The following is a 21,182-nucleotide window of genomic DNA, read 5'->3' as shown; positions in this document are numbered from 1 at the left end:
CGCAAAAAATACCGTGACAGGTGCCCCGTGCATGCGCCGACCGACCGCCGCTGCTACCCCCATGTCACAAAGCCCCGTCGCTAAGCCCCGCCCCCGCAATTGCGGCCCCCCCCGTGACCTCCCCCACCAGCGACCCCCCCTCCCTTAATTACACTTACCTGCAGTTATCGGGCCTCCGGTGATGTCCTCTGTCGCCCTGGTCAGCTCACATCCCATACTGCACTGGGACCCTGTCAGGTGACGACCGGGCCCAGTGCAGCATGGGAGACCAGCTGACCGGAGGGAGGACATCGCCGGAGCCCCGAACTCCGGTCCCTGGACTCAGGTAAGTTTTTTTTTTTTTGCAGTGTATCAGCGTGTGGTCTGTTTAGACTACACAGCTGATTACTGGGGCCGGCTCCGGGCTCTGCTCTGCACGTTAGAGCGGAGCAGGAGTCCGGTAACCGGGGGAGATCCTGGATAAAGCCACCTCCAGGTGGCGTTTTTATCACAGGGCTTTCCCCGTATTTTTTCACATTTGAAAAAATCGTTCACTTTGTGAGTTAAAACGATGAACGATTATCGTTCATGCGCGTTCACGTTTGTAGTTTGTAGTTCAGTCAGACTGACCAACTCAACGATTTTCAGTAAGGGAATATGCAAAAATTGTCTGTAGTTGAAAAAAATCATTCATTACATTTAGTAAATGAACGATTTTAGAAAACGATTTTCGTTCATTTTTCCCTTGAAAAAATGAACGAAAATAATTTACTAAAATCGTTCATTTACTAAATCGTTGTGTATGCAGCTTTACTTTGGTGTTGGAGTAGAATTTTACGAATTCTACTCCAATTGCCTTTTAGTACTGTAACTGTAGGTGATGCTAAAATAATGTGAAAAGGGTGTGAAAACACCCTTTTTCACTTTATTTTTACTAAAATAAAGTGAAAAAGGGTGTTTTCACACCGTTTTCACATGATTTTAGTATCACCTATAGTTATTACAGGGCAATTGGAGTAGAATTTGTAAAATTCTACTCCAACCCCTAAGTATCACTTATTTTTAGTAAGCAGATCGCATTTCCCATAATTGTAATGGGAAATGTGATCCGACCAAAGTTACTAAAATAAATAGTAAAAAATACCGGGGAAAGCCCTGTGATAATAACACCACCTCTAAAAGGCAGAGCAGAGCCCGGAGCCGGTCGCAGTGATCAGCTGTGTGGTCTAAACAGACCGCAAGCTGATACTCTGCAAAAAAAAAAAAAATAGTAAAAAAAAAAATTTCACTTACCTGACTCCAGGGACCGGTGGTCGGGGCTCCGGTGATGACTTCCCTCCAGTCAGCTGGTCTCCCATGCTGCACTGCGGCCCGGTCATCAGGTGATCGGGTCCCAATGCAGTATGGAATATCATCTGATCGGAGGCATGGAAGACATCACCGGAGCACCGATGACTGCAGGTGAGTGCTATTAAGGGAGGGGTCCGCGTTCGTGGGGGCGGGGCTTAGTGTCAGGGGTGGGGCTTAGCAATGCAGGGGTTAGCAGCGGTGGCCGGTCGGCGCATGCGCGGGGCACTAGTCACAGTATTTTTTTGTGAAAATACCGTGACTAGTGTACGGATGGGATTCACAGGGACAGAGCTTTATCGCAAGCTCTGTCCCTGCAAGGGATTTGTAGTAAATCCCTGTGATATTGCCTGAATTCGAAATGGGATTTCAGTTGATAATACCACACTACAATCTGCATTACAGATTGTACTATGCTTTCCAGCACATGCATCCTGGTCTTTCTGGCCTGCGACCTGTCACAGGTAATATTCTGACATATACAAGTTTACTCTCTCTGGGGTAGATTTACTAAACCTTGGAGAGAGATAAAGTGGAGAGAGATAAAGTACCAGCCAATTAGCTCCTAAATGTCATTTTTCAAAAACAGCCTGTAAAGTGACAGAAGCTGATTGGATGGTACTTTATCTCTCTCCATGGTTTAGAAAATCTCCCCCTCTTACAGTAAGATTTTGATTTATAGTCATCACTATTGGATTTACCATCCTGTTGACTCAATTGATGGCAGAAGAATGATCAGAATGTATAACACCTGGTACAGACAACACAGTGGTCCATGCAATCTCAAGGTGAAGGTGACTAATTTTCATCTACATTTGTCATGTTTCAGCAATGTATAGATATCTCTATTTTAAGCCTACATTCTTGTTTCTCGTCTCAGAACTTAGCTATTTCCTTTACATAATAATATATTATTACTTGGAGGTGAGTTGAAAACATCAGCTGGAATGTGAAAAAAAAAAGAAATCTTGATGGGTGTCCAAGGGTCTGATGTTTGTGTTGCAGCCTGTGAGTAATATCATAGCATTGCGATCATACCCAGCAGAAGCTGCACTTTCCTGCCAGTGGGAAGTGTGGAGACAGGGCCCTTGCTTCATCGATGGTACTATGCTGTCCAGCAGATGTATCCTGGTCTTTCTGGTCTGCACTCTGTCACAGGTAATGTTCTCACATACACAATGCAAAGGAATATTAATGCCAAAAAAATACAAAGGATAGTTGTATTATTATAAATCTTTTCTTAGATGATTTAGGAAGATTATGCTAAAGAAAATTGTGTCCATTATGCTCAATACTGTTATATTATTAGTTTCCTTATACTACAGTATGTGTATAAAATAAGTCAGAGCTGGGTTTACCATACAGGGCAACTATGCAACTGAGCAGCACAGAAATGGTTTTTAGTTCATTTTACTTACTATTTGTCTTATGTTATTTGATCACATATTTTGGCATTTGGGGAACATAGTTACTAAATTAGTAAGTGTACAGATTATAAAAGGGGCATTTCAGTGATAGCAAGGAGCCTATTCAAGCTCAGTGGTGCCAATATAACCTCAAGTGGTGAAGTGACACTGTGATAAGAGATTGTAGTATATTCCAGTGGATTTAGGAACATGAAATGTAATTACTTTTTTCATGATATACAGTATGAAAATTTTTGAGTATTTGACAAAGCATGTTGACTTGTATGCTGTTATATGATGTTTAATCTACTCACAGAGCAGTGTTATCTCTAATCACTTCCATTTAGTGTTCTGTTTGTTGAAGATGGAGAGCGCTACTGCGCAGACTCCATATTGCTCCTCCAGGGATGCTTCATTCCCTGTACCAAGATGGCCACTGAGGCTTCTATTGCACATGCCATCTTATCACTGTGTTAGAGTGCCACAGTGGTAGATGCAAGTCTTCCACTTAACTCCAGAGAGACATACGATATATTGCTACCACAGCTTCTGTTCCAGGTTTCCTGCTACCCAGTATCCGCTTACACTCAGTGGCTGGCGAGCTGTATGACACCCTGCTCTTCTCCATCAACCAGTGTTTACCCATTATACCACCAATAAAGCCACCCCATTGGTTAAATAACTGGGCTGTTTGTTATCTCATTGAATCCGCTGCTTTGTGCAGAAACTCTGCCACATCATTAACCTGTACAGACATATTTCCAACATTATTGCACCATACAAGGGAATAAAATAAATAAAGAGACATAAGTACAGACAGGGGCAGTTTAAGAGAGGAGGGGACAGTGTGCAGACTCTGTGCGAGCCCATTCCTTTCTGTGGTATAGTAGACTCTGGCATTGTGCCAGAGGCTACTGCACATGTTCAGGTTTCCGGTAACATGGCGCCTGTGCTGGACGGTTTTTTGGGGTGCTCTGCGCCCCGGACGTGAACCCCTTAGTGTTAGGGACTGCTAGTGACAAAGAAGCCGTGACGTGGCCTAGCAGCCTCCCATGTATTTGCAAATGCATGCAACTAATTTCTATTACCATATAGTCTTCATAGCAAGTATAATTCAGTGTGCTGAGGAACAATAAGTGGTTAAACCCCCCCTTCTTCTACAATTCATGTAGACTTACCTATAAGGCGTCTTCGGGCGCTGTCCGGCCCCTCTGTGATCTATGGCCCTGATTCAGAGCCGGAGGCTCTGACAGAGCGCTCGCTCTGAACCAGGGCCGTCCCTCTTACTGTTTGGAGCGGCCTCCTGGTGGTCACCCACAGCTATAGCGAGCGGCCAAAATGATGGTCGCGATGGTCAAGACCATCGCGACCATCGGGCTTGCGACGAGGCCCTTGCGGTAGGGTCTCGTTGCCGCAAGCCCTGGAGTGCTTTTGGCTCTATCAGAGCCAAAAGCACTCCCACTGACATCACTAGTGATGTCAGTGGGGCCGGCCCCAGACGGTAGGAGTTCCCATGGGAACGCCTCCATCTGGGCAGCCACGCCTCCGGCACGCCCACCAAAGGCGTACTGTCAATCACCATCGACAGCACTCCCCCTTTGGTGCGAGAGCCATAACGACGGCTTGGCCGTCGTTATTCGGGACCCGCGCATGCGCACAATGGAGCCGCCTCCATCGTGCGCATGCGCACTTGGGCAACATCGACCCACTTGCGAGCGCTCAGTTCTCGCGAGCGGGTCTGAATTAGGCCCTATGTACACAGTGAGAAGACAAACATATCGGGAGCCCGATATGCTGGCTTCTCACTGCGCATAGCCCAGCATCTGAGAGCAGCAGGTCACGTCAGACCTGCTGCAATGGACACTGGGAAAAGGGTGCGGAGCCAGCGTCGGGTACCAGGCAGATAGCAGAGAAGTACGCAGCTTCCCTGTTCTGTTCGGCTTGCGGTACTATTACGCCATCCTCAGATGGCGAATCTGTACCGCAAGAGAGGAACGGAAAGCTGAGCTGTTGGTTCCTTTATGAATTGCACTTACCATACAAAAGTATGGTGATGAGATTCATACACGAAGCGGGGGTGACACTGGAGAACGGATACCCTTCTCCATATGGTAACCCCCTCTATGAATCGCTGAAGGCAGTGAAAACCCCTGTTTTTAGCTAAACAGGACTTTTCACTGCTTTATGAATAGACCCCTATGTCACAGTTATGTCACCGTTATTGTTCCTGGCAAAAACTGGCATGCCCACACCCTTACTCATTGCACCACTATGCCTATGTGAGTGGATAGAAGCGTATTATTATTTTTTTCTGTGCAAAAGCAATACGAAAATATGTATCATGCAAAATAAGATGCTTCTAACTATACATCAGGCCCTCTTTATGCTGGGATTTTATGCCACAGGTTTCCACACTGAAATACTGGTCACACAAACAAAACCAACATGCGGACATTACAGGCATGTAAAGCATTTTCATAGTACGTAACACAGCCTGATTCAGAGGTGGACGGTATTGAGAGCCACAACTGCATCTTCTTACACAGCGGGACTACCTCTTAATGCTAATGCCGCAGCCCATGGGATTCGTACAGAGATGCCCACCAGCTGCCACTCAAGTCCATCACTTTGCATAATAAGTCGCACCATCATACACCATCCACATTAAAGCGGTTTTATGGTTGCTCAGAGAATGTCCCTTATTATACTCCATGTTAATTGTAGAGTTTATCAGGATTATATTGTCTATCGTTGTTCTTAGTACTTAGAGTGCATCTGCATTCTATGTCCCCTGCATTGTATTACAAGTCTCAGCATGGTAGCACCTCTTATTATGTTTAAAATGAGAGTGTGCAGTCCAAGCACCCTCCCTCTTTGCTCAGAATGTCCGTCAGAACATGGGCATGGCTGCCAGTGCAACTACGAAAAAAGATGCAGTTGCTGTCGTGACATGTTTGCGCATACATGCCTACTCTCCCAGAAGTCGCGGGAGGCTCCTGATTTTTCGGGTAACCCCGCGCACCCCCGGTAGAGTAGGCATTTCTCCCGCATTGGGGAGAATTTCCGCAGTGATCGCGGGTCCCCGTGTAGGGGGCGGGACTTAATGATGCGATTCTTCAAGAATCACATCATTTAATGATGCGGACCATCAGGCCCCGCCCCTGGTGCAACTCACCTGCTTGGTAGTAGGCAAGTATGTGTTTGCGTCTAGCTAGCCACTTCTGTTACCACACAGGATTGCCCACTGAAATGGTCTTTCTCTGCGTCCAAATTTGTTCTGTTAACCATTGGGACACATGTGCAGACTGAAAACATCGGCTAATTGTGAGCGAAATCAAGGTCAAACTTCAGTGCACAACTACAATGTCCCTCATACATTATATGACGGTGGCGGAGAGCTGACATTTTATGTACGACATATATCTCCTACATTATACACTTGGTAAATATGCAATTTGTTTATTATAGTGTAAATCATGCTGAAACTACTGTATCCATCTATGGGACCAAAAAGCTTGCTAAATAAGCTACTAATAGTGTTTATTGGTCACAGAAGTTGAACATTTCTTTTGTATATCCCAACTGATTAAACATGATTTTACAGGCATAGTTATTCACTCTTGAAGTACGGTACTGCCTGCCAAGTTCAGTTGTAGCAAACAAGGAAGGGAGAGAATGTGAAATCACAAATATTTATACTTGGGCCTGATTCTGAATAGCATGCAATCCGCACACAATGCTGATGTTCACGTAGATGAGCTATTTTTTTAAATTGCGCATGTGAGCAAAATTTCTAAACACTCGTACGGTGCATGTGTTACACAGAGTGTATGCATAGTGACGTTGTGATCCAAATAGATGGTATCCACTGGCGTAACTAAGGGGGGTCGGACGGGGCATGTGCCCTGGGCGTCATTGACTGCCATCCAGGTCAGTATTTTCAGTGTGTAGTGCGGTCCGTAGCACGGTCCGCACTACACAGTAAAACAAACACACTGCCGCCGCTGCCCGGTAGTACACTGACATTGAGTGTACTACCCGGCGTCGTTGTGTTTGTTTTAGCAGCCAATGAGAGTTAGACAAGCTCTCATTGGTTACTGCACCCAGGGCCAGAGCTGGGCTGGAGTTCACTCTTGAGCTCTGCCTTCAGGCTCCCACAGTGGGTGAAGGGAGAGACGTCATGACGTGTCTCCCATGGTGCTGAGCAGAAGGAGCTGACGGCGGTGGGCACAGGAGCAGGGATTCAGGTAAGTATTGTGTTATGTGTTGTGTGTGTCTGTGTGTTATATATATATATATATATATATATATATATAAGGGGCACTACTGAGGGCACTGTATAAGAGGTATTACTGGGGGCACTGCATTAGGGGTACTGTATACGGGGCACTACTGGGGGCACTGACTAAGGGGCACTACTGGGGGCACTGTATAATGGACACTACTTGGGGCACTGTATATGGGCACTACTCGGGGCACTGTATAAGGTGCACTACTGGGGGCACTGTATAAGGGGCATTGTATAAGGGGCACTACTGGGGCACTGTATAAGGGGCACTGCTACTGGGAACATTGCGGGGCACTACTACAGTCGGCATTGCATAAGGGGAACTACTACTAGGGGCATTACATAAGGGTCACTACTACTGGGGACATTGCATAAGGGGCACTACTAATGGGGGCATTAAGGTGCATACGGAATGGAAAGGAATGTTCCCAGAGTGACGAGAAATAGTGGTGTGTCATGTTGACATGCCCCATTTTTCAGTGGTCACGCCACTTGTGGAATGTGACCACGCCCACTTTATCATTGTGCACCTTCGTCGCGCGCACATACTTGGGGGGTGGGGCTCCATTTTTCATCATACCCTGGCAGGGGCATTATAAGAGAGGAGGGGGCCTGCGTGCAGCTTCAGTTTGGGCCCTCTCCTCTCTGACAGCAGCTCAGTGGCACTGAGCGATGTAGATCCTGACTTCATGACAGAATCTAAAGCGCATGCGCGGGTCTCCGGGAAAATGGTGCCCGCGCCTACTTTCCCGGGGACATCTTTTCTGCGCATGTGCAGATCACTGGGAAAATGGCCACCTGACCCTCCCCACCCGTGGCTATCCGCGCCCACCCCCCGGCTTACCTTAGTTCGGTATGCTGGGCGTCGGGCTCCCGGCGTAGGACAGGCGTCGGTATTTCGACGCCTGTCATTAGTACCTAGCCGGGTTTTGACAGTCGGGAAGCCAGCGGTCGGCATTTCGACCGTCGGTTTCCTGACTGCATCCTGACTGCAAATATAACCTGCTGTGCATAACTCAGATTCAGGCCCCTTGTGTCCATATACAAAGCTGCAAAAATCCCTCAGATCTGTGCAGCAGTATTCTGTATATATATATATATATATATATATATATATATATAAAAAAAAAAAGATAAAATGAAAAAGGTATACTGTATGCATGTATGGATGTATGTATATTTATAAAATGGTGTGTTAAATGACAGAAATGCCACTAACAAGATTGGAGACACTAAGGGGTAAATTTACTAAAGTGAGAGTTTTTAGAAGTGAGTTTTAAAAGTGATGTTACCCATAGCAACCAATCAGATTTTAGCTATTATCTTTTAGAAGGCGCTAGTTAAATGTTAAGTAGAATCTGATTGGTTGCTGTGGGCAACATCACTTTTAAAACTCACTTCTAAAAACTCTCACTTATGTAAATTTACCCCTAAGTCACATAACCGTGCATTATTTCCTAATGACCGCACACCTCCCAGCGTGACCGCATGACCTAAACTATTTCCTACTGTGATCTAAACCTGATCTTAAAGCTACAGCAGTATTACTTCACAAGAGTACACAATACCAGAGCCGTAACTAGGGTTAGTGTGACCAGTACCATGGCACAGGGCACCGCAGGACAGGGGGCGCTGTTTGGGCCTGTACATTTTCCTGTTTATTATCATTCTCACTTGCAGGTTCCTCTTCTTTTATCCTCAGGATCTCATGGCCTCCCCTATCTCTTCCCCGCTCTTCCCCATGAGACAATGTCCCTTTTTCAGGTGCACTATCTTGTGTCCCTATTTAAAAAATGGCGGGAGGGGAGGCGCCAATGCTCTCTCTGGCACAGGGCACCAAAAAGTCTAGTTATGGCTCTCAACAATACCATCACTCACAGAGAGACTACTCAAAGAAAAGCAGCACATCACTGCCTTACATCAAACCTCACCAAAGATGACTCGTACAATGATGATCTCTTCATAGCACTTAAACAGGCTTTCGCTCTCATGCGTATCACACACACGTATATACACACACACTTAAATTATGACGGAAGCCTATAGTAAGTAACACCCACAAGGTCTCTTCCCAATAATGGAATAACACGGATTACATTTTCACAATGTAACACAACCTGATACAAATGTATGAACTAAACTATCCTTATTAAACACCCAGGGACCTATTCATCATCGAAGGCCGTATGGCCTCCGGTGATGAAGTATTGAACTCACTGCGAGGGATACTTAAGTATCCAACTCACAGCGGGGGAAACATGACACCGGGGCAATTCATTGCTCCAGTGAGGGGACAACTGCTCTGAAAAGCATTTGTCCCCGTGGTTAGTATTGCAGCTACTTCTGTAGCTGCATTGCTTACCTGTTCCCCATCGTCCTGGCAACGCATGTGTGACCTCGGGTCGCAAAGCCGCCGGGGAGGTAGTGAGGAGGCGGCGGAGGGATCCGCTCGGATCCCTCTTCGCATCCCTGGCACTCTTTCCCATAGGAAGGAGCGGGGCTACGAGACCAAGCGCCGTCTGAAGATGGCGCTTGTTCTCGGCAGCTAACTCCTGTTGGACCCCTGATGATGAATGGCCCAGTAACTTAAATTTGTTTTTTCTAGGTCCCAATGATTCTGAGCCTCACAGCAGTTACATGGGCTGCTATAGCTATAGATATATCTTTTGCATTCTAGATATTGTAAACATAACAGTGACACAACGGGATGCAATCGGGAAGCCGGCTGACATTATACTGACAGCCGGCTTCCCGACTGTCATATCCCGGCGAGGGTGAAATGACAGGCATCTAGATGTAGACACCGCTCATTTCACCGACACCGGGAGACCGTTAGGTTAGGGTTAGGCACCCCCCCGGGGGACTTAGCTTTAGGCAGCGGGGAAGGGGGGGTTAGGTTTAGGCACTTAGAGGGGGGATTAGGGTTAGGCACCCCTTAGGGAGGGTTAGGGTTAGGGGGATAGGTTAGGTTAGTTAATACTTGCTTAGGGACGATCAGGATTTCCAGCGATGTCGGCTGCCACAGCCGAGATCTGTTCCACTGTCGGCCTGATGCTGCCGGGAATCGAACTGCCGGCTATGCGGCCGGCGGTATTACATACCGATTCCGACACAACATAACAATGTGATATTACATTACAGTGACACTAATTTAAATGTATTATAATAATATAATTGTAAATACAGTATCTAATATATTCTAAGATAGCAATGACTTGTGACATTCACTAACCATCCTCCTGAAAAAGTCTCATAACTTTAGAATTTTATACCAGCTCCAATAATATATAATATTATGGGTTATATGTTGAATTAATGTACACTCCATTCCTTATTCAAATTAGATTTGCGCTGAGCTCTGCCGAAGCCCGTGTGTCTGCTCTTGGATTCCTCCAAGATGTCCTCCTGGTGTCCCTCTTATTATGGATGGCTGTGGTTGCTGTAAGATATGTGCACGTAGGATTGGTGAACTCTGTAATCAGAAGTACCTCTGTGACCACACGCAGGAACTGACCTGTGATTATTCCACCAGCAGCAATGGAAGAGGAGGAACGTGTAATTGTAAGATAATCCTTCATTCAGATTTCTCAACCCTGCCCTTCAAGCCACCCTCTATCAGGTCATGTTTTATGGATTACATAACTCATGAGTTTAACTGGATCAGTTGGTGATGTGCCTGAGGTATATAGAGCAGTATTTCCCAACCTTGGTCTTCAAGGCACTGTAATAGTCCAATTTTTAAGGATGGCCATGAGGCAATAAGGGGTTTGTTATGATTATTTTTCCTCACTGAACCTTAGATAGGAACTTAAATAATGTCCCAAAACCATTAACAGACACATGTAGAGGGGTTTTGCAGTCCCCAGGCAGTGAGCGCCTAGGCACCAGGAGTACCACTTACAGAGTAAAAGAAAAATTGCCACCTTGGTAATGTTGAGATATTCTACTGGTTATCAATGATTCCAAAAATGGTTTCACCTGTTTAGGAATTTTACAGAAATACTTGAGTTGTGCGGTGACACTGCAGTGTGTTTGGTTAGTGTATTAGGAGGAGATTTACTAAGCTCTGGAAAGTGATACAATAGAAAGTGAAAAACTACCAGCCACTCAGCTCCTAACTGTCATGTTACAGGCTGTGTTTGCAAAATGACAATTAGGAGCTGATTGGTTGGTAGTTTTCACTCCCCAATTTATCACTTTCCAGAGCTTAGTACATCTGCCCTTTAGTACTTATTTGTCCATCCAGCAGATGTCTCTCAAGCCCTTGACAGTCAAGTCCTCCTGGTGAGGCGGAAGTTACATGGGGCTTTCCCAGTACAGAATCATGAGTCATCTTGAGGATTCTGAAAAATCATAGCAAGTGAAAGCTGGTCCACTGGCCCCGTAACTTCTGTCCATGCTCTACGGGAGGATCCACCACAATACTGAATAGAAACAACAAGTGGCAGGGAACCACCAACGCTGACAATTGTAGTATGCGAGGAACCGCCACAATACTGGTTATAGGGCCTGATTCATTACGGATTGCAATTGCAACAGCATACGCAGATCGGGCAATAGTAGATTCTGTGCATGTGTATGCACCTCAGTGCGCGTGCGTGAGTTATCATTGTGATCGCACTGCGATCACTTACGCAGATACAAAGCCATCGTAGATCGGGGGACGGGACGTCAGCGACTGGGAGTGGTGACGGGGGAGTGGTTGGATAAATGCAGACGTGCCTGTCCGATTGAACGCCGTTTCCTGGGCATGCAAATATTAGCCACTGCAGCGGCATTCGCAGTTTGAGCACTCACTGCGTGCGATGACAGTTGCAATTTCTGAGTAAGGTCGGACCTGCTGTAATTCTGCGTGAGGGTCCGATGTTACTCGATGTTACCAATGTAAACGCAGGATCGCGGGCGTCTCTATGCCAAGTGAGCAGTTGCAGACATTAGCATATTTTCGCAGCAGAACTGCGTGCGTAATCGCAGCTGCGATTGCAATAGCGATCCGTAGTGAATCAGGCCCATAGACTGGTGGCAGTGTTGCACATTTTTTTTCACTTATTGCAATTAGCACTTGTTAAATTGGTCAATTAAAGGTCAAATAAATTAGGACTAAGAGACCTCATCTGTATGCAGCCTGTATAAGACCCTCACTTCTATCGATCTTTGCATGTAATGGATACTGTTTCCCTGCTGATGATTCAAGCCTGCATTCTTGTTTTGTTTGAATTATTTTTTTAACTTAATCCATCGCGATTTTACATTCCCATGGACTTCAGCCATGTCCCCCATTACCTGTCCCTCAGGTATATGGCCTTTAGTGATAGTTATCCCAATTAAGTGGATTTCTTCTGGGAGCAACTAACACAGTCACACTCTACCTCTCTTCCCATATCCAAAAAATATCTCAGTTCTACTTAATGTCTCTACTGTTGTTCCTTAAATTACCTACTCTTCTTATCACAAACAGAAAGTCACCTCCAACCTTTATGTCTCCTCTCTCTGTTATCTGCTTCCTTTCCTCGTGTTCTCTTGCCCATAATGCATCTTCTGTTTTTCTGTTACATCTATCATTCACCACTGTTTCGATTCTTTGCTCTGCCTATACCCCTCGGTTACCTGTAAATTCTCTACCTCACAATTATTACATGTATTTTACTCAGTGGCGTAACGTGGGGGGATCGAGTGGGGCACGTGCACTAGGCGCCGCCGTCGGACCAAAACAAACACACCAACACTGCCAGCGGTGTGTTTGTTTTAGCAACCAATAAGAGTCAGACAGACTCTTATTGGCTGCTGCACCCAGGGCCGGAGCCGGACCGGAGCTCACCCATGAGCTCCGCCTTCGGGCTCCCGCAGTGGGTTAAGGGAGATACGTCATGCTGTCTATCCCATAGTGCCGAGCCAGATGGGAGGAGCGGACAGCGGTGGGCGCAGGAGTGGGGATTCTGGTAAGTATTATTTTGTCTGTCTGTGTGTTTTATGTGTAAGAGGCACTACTACTGGCGGCGCTGCACTGTATAAGGGGCACTCCTGGGGGCACTGTATAAGGGGCACTGCTGGGGACACTGCATAAGGGGCACTACTGGGGGCACTAATTAAGGGGGACTGTATAAGGGGCACTACTGGGGCACTGCATAATGTGCACTACAACAGGGGGCATTGCATAAGGAGCACTACTACTGGAGGCACTGCATAAAGGGCACTACCACTGGGGGCACTACTACAGGGGGCATTGCATAAGGGGCACTACTACTGGGGACATTGCGCAAGGGGCACTACTACAGTGGGCATTGCATGAGGGGTACTACTAATAGGGGCATTGCATATGGGGCACTACTACCGGGGCACTGCTGGGGGCATTAGGTGCATATGGAATGGAATGTTCCCAGAGTGACGAGAAACGGTGGTGTGTCATGTTGATACGCCTCCATTTTTCAGTGACCACGCCCCCTGTGGCATGTGGCCATGCCCACTTCTTCAGCGCATGCCTCTTCGTCACGCGGATATAGTTGGGGGGGGGACTAAGTTTTTCATCCTGCCCTGGGCTCCAAATACCCTAGTTATGCCACTGCTTTTACTTTTCTTATTTCCCTCTACTTCTTTCCCTCACTGCCTATATCTTCTTTCACTCATGACTATTGTTTATCTTACGGATAGACAACATTTTTCTCTTTGGGAGCAAAACGTTCAATATTACAAGTCAAAAATATTTCTGGAGTGCCACCACCATTACAATATATGCAACTTTTACAGAAATAATAGATGGGCACTAAAATGTTGATGGATTCCCTGTTTTGCTTAGGTTATGTCGATAATTTGTAGTCTCAAAACAAAGACATGCTTCAGAATTATGTACTGTTTTTTACTGTGAGCAAGACTAACTGTAGCTTTCTCCAGAATCCAGGCTTTGTTGGGTATGCAGGCCATGCGTGGGTTCTCCAGTTTGGAGAGGGTCTAGCATGCCAAAAAGGTCTCCTCTGTGAGAGGAGATAAGCAGGAGGGAAGAGACAGTGCAGAATTCCTATTACAATAGGGACTGACCCAACAGGTGCCACTCAAAACAAAGTCATGTGTGCTGTCAGCAGCAGCTGGTAAGAGGGTTGTCAATATACTGAATTGTTAAGAACACTATTTTCCCTGGGTAAGGTAGTCCCACTACCTTACCCAGGGAAACGCGTTGAGCTACCTTTATGCCACCTGGACTTTTTTATATCGACTCCTGAATCTTGACTGTGGATATACTTTGGACCTTGGTTTCTCCAGACTATTTGAACTGCGGTTAATTACCTGTGGATACCCCTAGAGCACCATATTGCCAGGACTAAGGACCTGATTCAGACCCGCTCGCTAAGGCGCGATCGCTCGCTGCTGGGCAATTTTTGCTCAGTGCGCATGCATATAATTCGCAATGCGTGTATGCAAGCCAGTATTTGCAATCTGATTTTGGCTGCGCAGAAGCCACTATCAAGTCGCTACTTTGAGTGACAGGTGCCATTTGTGGGTGGTAACAGGGGAAGGTGCTTGTGAACTAGGGAGTGATGTTGCGAACACAGGTTGCGAGCACTGATCGCTGTGCTTGCGGCGGGTTAAGGCAACCCCAAGGGCTGCGAGCAGCTCCGATGGCTCACGATGGTCCCGATTAATCCTACATTTCCCGGAGATGACGTGTTGCGAGTGACAAGGGGGCCTCTTTAGACACTTGCGAGCGCATTTTGCTGTAGCTCGCTAAGACATAGAGGCCGTCCTTATGCGACGCAGTGCGAGCGGTTCATTTAAATATCTGGCCCCTTTTGCCAGCGAGCGATCGCATCTTGCGAGCGGGTCTGAATGAACTCCTAAGTGCTTACAAATATTTGGGGAACTACAACAACACCTGGCGAACTTTGCTGCTAAAATCATATGGAGCAGGTCCTAATCCAGTAAGAAACATAGGAGTATGATATGTGGCTTTTAATTGCTATATAATAGCAGCTATGTATTTTTTAATATGCACATCATTGTTATATTGGATTGAATAAATTTTTTTATTGACTGATACAAACGTCCTGAAATTGGTTTTTTAGATTTATTTTCAGCCAGCGCTGATTTGTATATATTATTCTTAATAATCCCAATAGTTGCCTACCCCAAGTCTGTCTGTTTTTGACCTACTGTCGCTTTCCTTCTGTGGTGCCTTCTTATTGTTCCCCTTAATCTGAAAACTGTTCCCTTCATGTCTCCCTTTCCCCCCTGAGTTTCTTATGCTGTTTTGGATGGCTTAGCTGTTGGTTCAATCGCAATAATACAACTCCAGATGAAATCAAACTCTTTTATTCAATAAATTTACTTTGTTATAAGCACAAACCAATGACAGTGGCTGTCATGTCAACACAAGAGGTGACGGTCCCTACACACGGAGTGAGCCGCTGCCGGACCGACCGATATGCCGCCCCCGGGATCTACATCGCATCCCCAGATCAACTGAACATGCAATAAGATCTGGAGGTGCGATGTGTGACCCCACGGGAGCGCGCACTATGCGATATCATTCCCACACACGGTACGATATAGCAGCGATATCATACCAATCCATCGGATCGGCTGCTTTATCGCACTGTGTATGGGCACCTTAACTCTCCTTGGGGATTGTCCTCTTAACTCTCCTTTACACAGTCTCTCTCAGTCTATCACCTGGTCTCTCTCAGTTATAGTAATTAATACAGGTTACAGGTATCTGAGGTATAACTACTGTTCTCAGGGCAACCTCTTTAAATTCTTTGCAAGTCAAAGTGTCAGCCTTGTTTCAGTATCTGTCCCAGCATACTCACCATTAGTCTTGGAATAAAACCCTCACTGAAAACTTGAGCTTCTTGGATCTAAGGCTAACTTGTGTCACAAATATAGTGCAGTGTAAATTCGGTCATTATTCTGTCCCCAAGGTGACGGAACTTCTAATTCATGATGTCTCCCTGCCTTCGTTATGAGCCTCACCCATGGTGATGAGATTCTGGTGGTGTCAGTTCAGTTTGCAATCACTTATCCCATAGTGTTATAGTAGTCTAATGAGGGTCAGGTTCTCACCAGATACCCCTGCATGAAGATTTGGACTTTACTGCTGCCACCTCATTGATCACTGCCCTCCAGGTAACTACTGAGTGTGACCAGTGATAGTAGGGCAGGACACCAGGATATAACTGTCCAGTACAGTCACAAGGAAAAGTCCAGAGATAGGCAAATAGTCAGGCCTGGGTGCAACCAGCATAGTCATATCACAGTCTAGTTCCGAGCAGATGGCAATCAAAATAATCAGGACATGGTCCAGGTTCAGAGTAGGCAGCAGACAGAAGAATATCCAGGAAATGAGCCATGGTCAGGAAGCCAGAAGGTAACAATAATGATGGCACAAGCCCAGTCTGCTCAAGAATCTGGAAATAGAACAGAAGCAGGTTCAGCACTATCCAGGCACACAGAAAATATACCCAGCGGGAGCAATAAGTAGTGTTGATTTCCTGCTTTCTATACACATAGCCTGCAGGGAAATGGCTGTGCCAAGTAAGTGGGTGGGGAGTAGGCACATTGATGAAAGTCTAAATAAACAAGAGCTGCTGTGGCTCACCTGCCTGGGCCACTGCTCTTGTGTCTACAAGGTCCCAAGATCAAATCCTGTGAGCACATCAGTGCTTTTTATTGTGGAATCGTGACACAATGCTTCTAACGCCCTTATTCCATGAGGTCTCTTGGTCAATCCCCACCAACATCCTAGTACAGCAGTTCTCAAACTGTGGGTCGTGACCCCAAAGTGGGTCGCGGCCATCCCAGCTTGGGGTCGCGACTCACATGGGGTCAGGTTGATGACTCCCCTGATCTCTCAGCCAGTGATCTGAGGAGAGTGAAACCAGTTGAACTGTCTGTTATTTCAGACTCCTCGGATCACTGGCTGAGAGATCCGAGGAGTCATCAGGCAGCCCCGCCCCCACCCCATTGCTCAGTGTCTCCTGTCCTCCTGCCCAGCAGCAGAAACTGACACACAAGAAGCAAGCATCAGCAGCAGACAGACTCAGAGGAGCCAGCTGCCGGACTCTCTCTGCAGTCTGTGCAGATGTTCTTAAGTAAGTGCAGCCTGGGGGACCGTTGCTGTCAGGGTGGGGGGACACAGAATGTGTGATGATTGCAGTGGAGGGGGAAGAAACATCAGCAGGGGAGCATGAGGAATGAGGGGAGTGCTGAGCACAGACCCCATGGGGGAACAGGGGAGCACATAGTGTGGGAACTGGAGGGGGGAAACAGAAAATAAATGAATTTATTAAAAACCCACTGCCTCCCCCTGTCATCCACTGCCTCCCCCCTGAAATGCACTGCCCCCTCTGTCTTTCTCACTTACTGCCTCCCCCTGTCACCCTCTGCCTCTCCCTGCCTCCCCGTCACCCACTGCCACCCTCTGTCTCTCCCTTTCACCCCCTGCCTCCCCCTGTCACCAACTGGTTCTCCCTCTTACCCACTGCCTCCTATGTCACTCTTTGCCTCCCCAGTCGCCCACTGTCTTTCCTGCCACCCTCTGGCTCTCTCTGCCATCCTTTGCTGCTTCTTGCTAGCCACTGCCTCTCTCTGTCACCACTTCCTCCCATCACCCACTGCATCTTGCTGCCTTCCATTGCCTCCTCCTGCAATCCACTCCCTTTTCCTGTCACCCACTGCTTCTCCCTGCCACCCACTGCCTCTCCGTCACCCACAGATACCCTCTGCCTCCCCGTTCTTCCCTATTACCCTCTGCCTCCTACATCACCTATTGCCTCCCCAGTTACCCTCTGCCTTTCCATGCCACCCTCTGCTTCACCCTCTGCCACTATCTGCCTCCCTCATCACCCTCTGGTTCTCCCTGTTACCCACTGCTTCCTATGTCACCCTTTGCCTCTCACTGCCTCCCCAGTCACCCACTGTCTCCCCTGCCACCCTATGCTGCTCCTTGCCAGCCACTGCCACTCCCTGCCTCTCCATCACCTTCCGGCACCCTCTGCCTCCCCATTACCCACAGCTTCTCCCTATTACCCACTGCCTCCTACGTCACATATTGCCTCCCCAGTCACCCTTTGCCTTTCCATGCCACCCTCTGCCTCACCCTCTGCCACCATCTTCCTCACCCGTCACCCGGTTTCTCCCTGTCACCCACAGCTTCTCCTCCTACGTCACCCTTTGCCTTACCAGTAACCCACTGTCTCCTCAGTCTTGCATGGACAGGGGCTTCGAAAAGAGCTCGTCCCTGCAATGTGTCAAAAATTAAATTATCGCATTATCGGACACCTTACAGTTTTGTGTCTCCCTAGTGTTACTGTGCATGAGCGGTCTGCTGACCACACGTGTGGCAGTCATTCTGCAGTAACACGCTGGGGTCCTGTAATAATTGTTATTGTTAGATGGGGTCCCAGAGCAAAAAAGTTTGAGAACCCCTGTCCTAGTAGGTCTTTTAAATTATGTGACCCCGTTGTGACCCCGTCATAACTCACCTGACATCCTAGGGTAACACGATTAATTAAAGCAACCATGTGGCCTCTTCCTATAAACCAGTGGTCTGATATAGGGAGGACTGATATGTTTTTAATAAACTATACCCACCTGTGTGAATTTTTTCTAGATTGTATTTTTTATAGGTTAGTTAACTACTTTGTTGAAATTTAAAGTCAGAATTACCATTTTAAGATGTGTGAGGTATGTCTGGTGTACAGGGGCCAGCTGCAAAGACAACCATTAATCTGTACACATATTAACATGAGTATACACTGAGGGTCTTATTCAGAGTCACACGCAGACCTGCAGCTGCATCTTATGCTAATGCCCTGGCTGATTTTCTTAATACTGAGACTTGTAGTGTCTTGCGACAGTGTGTTTAATTCTCAGAGCATCATTAGACGCTCCACCAGAACTTGCACCAGCACCAGTAATTGAGCATATTAAACTGTACACTTATTTTACCAATGCATTACATGTTTGCTGATGGCAATCCCCAGATAATGACAATGGCAGCTGTGACGTCAATGGAAAGATCTATGAAGATGGAGAGATATTTCAGCCAAGCTGTAAACTCCAGTGTAAGTGTGTGGATAGTGGGGTTACATGTATCCCGCTATGCAGTGAGGACGTAAAGCTCCCCACACCAGAGTGTCCTTTTCCCCGACGTGTGGATATCCCTGGGAAGTGCTGTCAAGAGTGGACATGTGATGTACAGCAACAACACAGGATCCCTAACAACATAGACCAAGGTAACTACAATTAATGTCTTATCAAAACCACGTGTACAAAAATGGCATAAATACAAATTAGTATGAAAAAGGCTAATGTAACAGTTTCGGGTATACTGCTCAGTAAAATGGTCAGCGGTGCAGTAGTTGGGTGCTGAAAAAATAAGACTTATATTAGACTTACCTTTGTTAATTCTTTTTCTTCGTGGTCCATAGGGTCCACATGGATACCATGGGGAGAATGTGATCGGAGTGATCCAGGCACCAAACAGTTAAACTTTCAGCTCCCAGGATGCCCTAGGTAGTCCTCCACATATATCCCTGGCCACAGGCATTCAGTTTTGTAAACAAGCCCAAGGCAGGAGAAGGAAGAGCAAATGTATACCAGAAACACTCACAGAAAAAGAGGGAATAAATAACCAAAATAAAAATTACCCAATGCAGCCAAGTGCGTCAAGGTTGGTGCCCTGTGGACCCTATGGACCTTGAAGAAAAAGAGTTAACAAATGTAAGTCTACATAACTCTTATTTTCTTCAGGGTCCATAGGGATCTACATGGATACCATGGGGATGTCCTAAAGCAGTTCCCCTAAGGGTGGGGACGCTCCTGAGCAGAAAAGAGAATCCGCTGCCCAAAGAAAGCATCCTGAGAGGCAAAAGTGTCAAAGACGTAGAACCTAAAAAAAGTGTGGACAGAAGACCACGTGGCTGCCTTGCACAATTGTACAGCAGAGGCACCACGATGGAACGCCCACGATGGTTCCACAGACCGGGTAGAATGTGCTGTCACCATGTTTGGACAGGGAGATCAGCCTGTGTGTAAGCCTGAGCGATAGTCATACGTAACCATCTAGCCAGACTTTGTTTGTTAAAACCATATAACACAAAAAGAGCATCTGATTTTCTAAAAGAGTCTGTATGACCCACATAGATATGGAGAGCACAAACCACATCCAGGGAGGCTTCACCTACAGAAAGGTCTGAAGACTGAATAGCTGGAACCACAATCTCTTCATTCACATGAACATGGGACATTACCTTAGGAAGGTAACCCACCCATGTACGGAGAACAGCTCTATCCTGGTGAAAAATAAAAAGGGGGAGCGACAAGAGAGCGCTGCCAAATCAGAGACTCTGCGTGCAGAAGAGATAGCGAGGAGAAAAAGGTCTTCGCTGTCAACCATTTCAAATCTACTAAGTCTAGAGGTTCTAATGGGGGAATTTGCAGCCCCTTGAGAACCAATGACAAATCCCACTGTACCACCAGTGGGACAAAGGCACGTGCTGTTCCTTTATTGAAAATGCTCCGAGAGGGGGGCAGGAAATTCCACCACTTCTCTAGGACCACTTTAAGCACTGCATATGTTGGTGTGCCAATGGCGTCTGGGCCAAGCAGGAGCTACTAGTATCACTGTTCCGCCTTCCTGCTTGAATTTCCTGAGGACCCTTGGGAGGAGGGAAATCGGAGGAAAGAGATACGCCAACTTGAAGTCCCATCTCATTGCCAGTGCGTCCACGAATGTGGCTGAGGGGGTCTCTGGTCCTGGACCCGTATCTGAGGACCTTGTGATTGTGACATAAGGCCATGAGGTATATGTCTGGTAGGCCGCATTTGTTCACCAGGATTGAAAAACCCCTGGATGGAGAGCCCACTCTCCTGCGTGTATGTGTGAAGTTGAGGACTCCCGGGATGAATATTGCCGTGATAGCCGGATGATGATGTTCTGCCTAGATCAGAACATTTGTCACTTCCCTCATGGCTGTGTCACTTTGCGTGCCTCTTGATGATTGAGATAGGCTACTGTGGTTGCGTTGTGGGACTGGAGCAAGTCCTGTGCCATGATAAGTGCACGAAGCTCCATAATGTTTATTGGCAGATGACTTTCCTGATTTGTCCACCTTCCCTGAAAGGTGATGACCGCCCCCATCCATGAAAACTGGCGTCCATGGTGAGGTCCA

At 46.8% G+C, this 21,182-nt stretch overlaps 1 protein-coding gene across 1 annotated transcript in view; it reads left to right on the top strand.

Annotated features, from left to right (window-relative positions):
• Nucleotides 1–2,374: 2,374 nt before the first annotated feature.
• LOC148524161 (CCN family member 5-like) overlaps nt 2,375–21,182 on the top strand; it is a 56,140-nt gene continuing 37,332 nt past the window's right edge. The window contains exons 1-3 of the mRNA XM_088472215.1: nt 2,375–2,484; nt 10,365–10,581; nt 18,993–19,244. Of these exons, the coding sequence (XP_088328341.1) occupies nt 2,434–2,484; nt 10,365–10,581; nt 18,993–19,244 (520 nt within the window). The 5' untranslated portion in view covers nt 2,375–2,433. The remainder of the gene's footprint in view (nt 2,485–10,364; nt 10,582–18,992; nt 19,245–21,182) is intronic.

The sequence above is a fragment of the Taudactylus pleione genome, unplaced genomic scaffold (genome assembly GCF_031769625.1).
Source record: "Taudactylus pleione unplaced genomic scaffold, aTauple2 ptg000121l, whole genome shotgun sequence".
Lineage (NCBI taxonomy): Eukaryota > Metazoa > Chordata > Amphibia > Anura > Myobatrachidae > Taudactylus > Taudactylus pleione.
The sequence above is the reverse complement of the archived record's forward strand: the minus strand, read 5'-3'. Positions and strand labels throughout refer to the sequence as shown.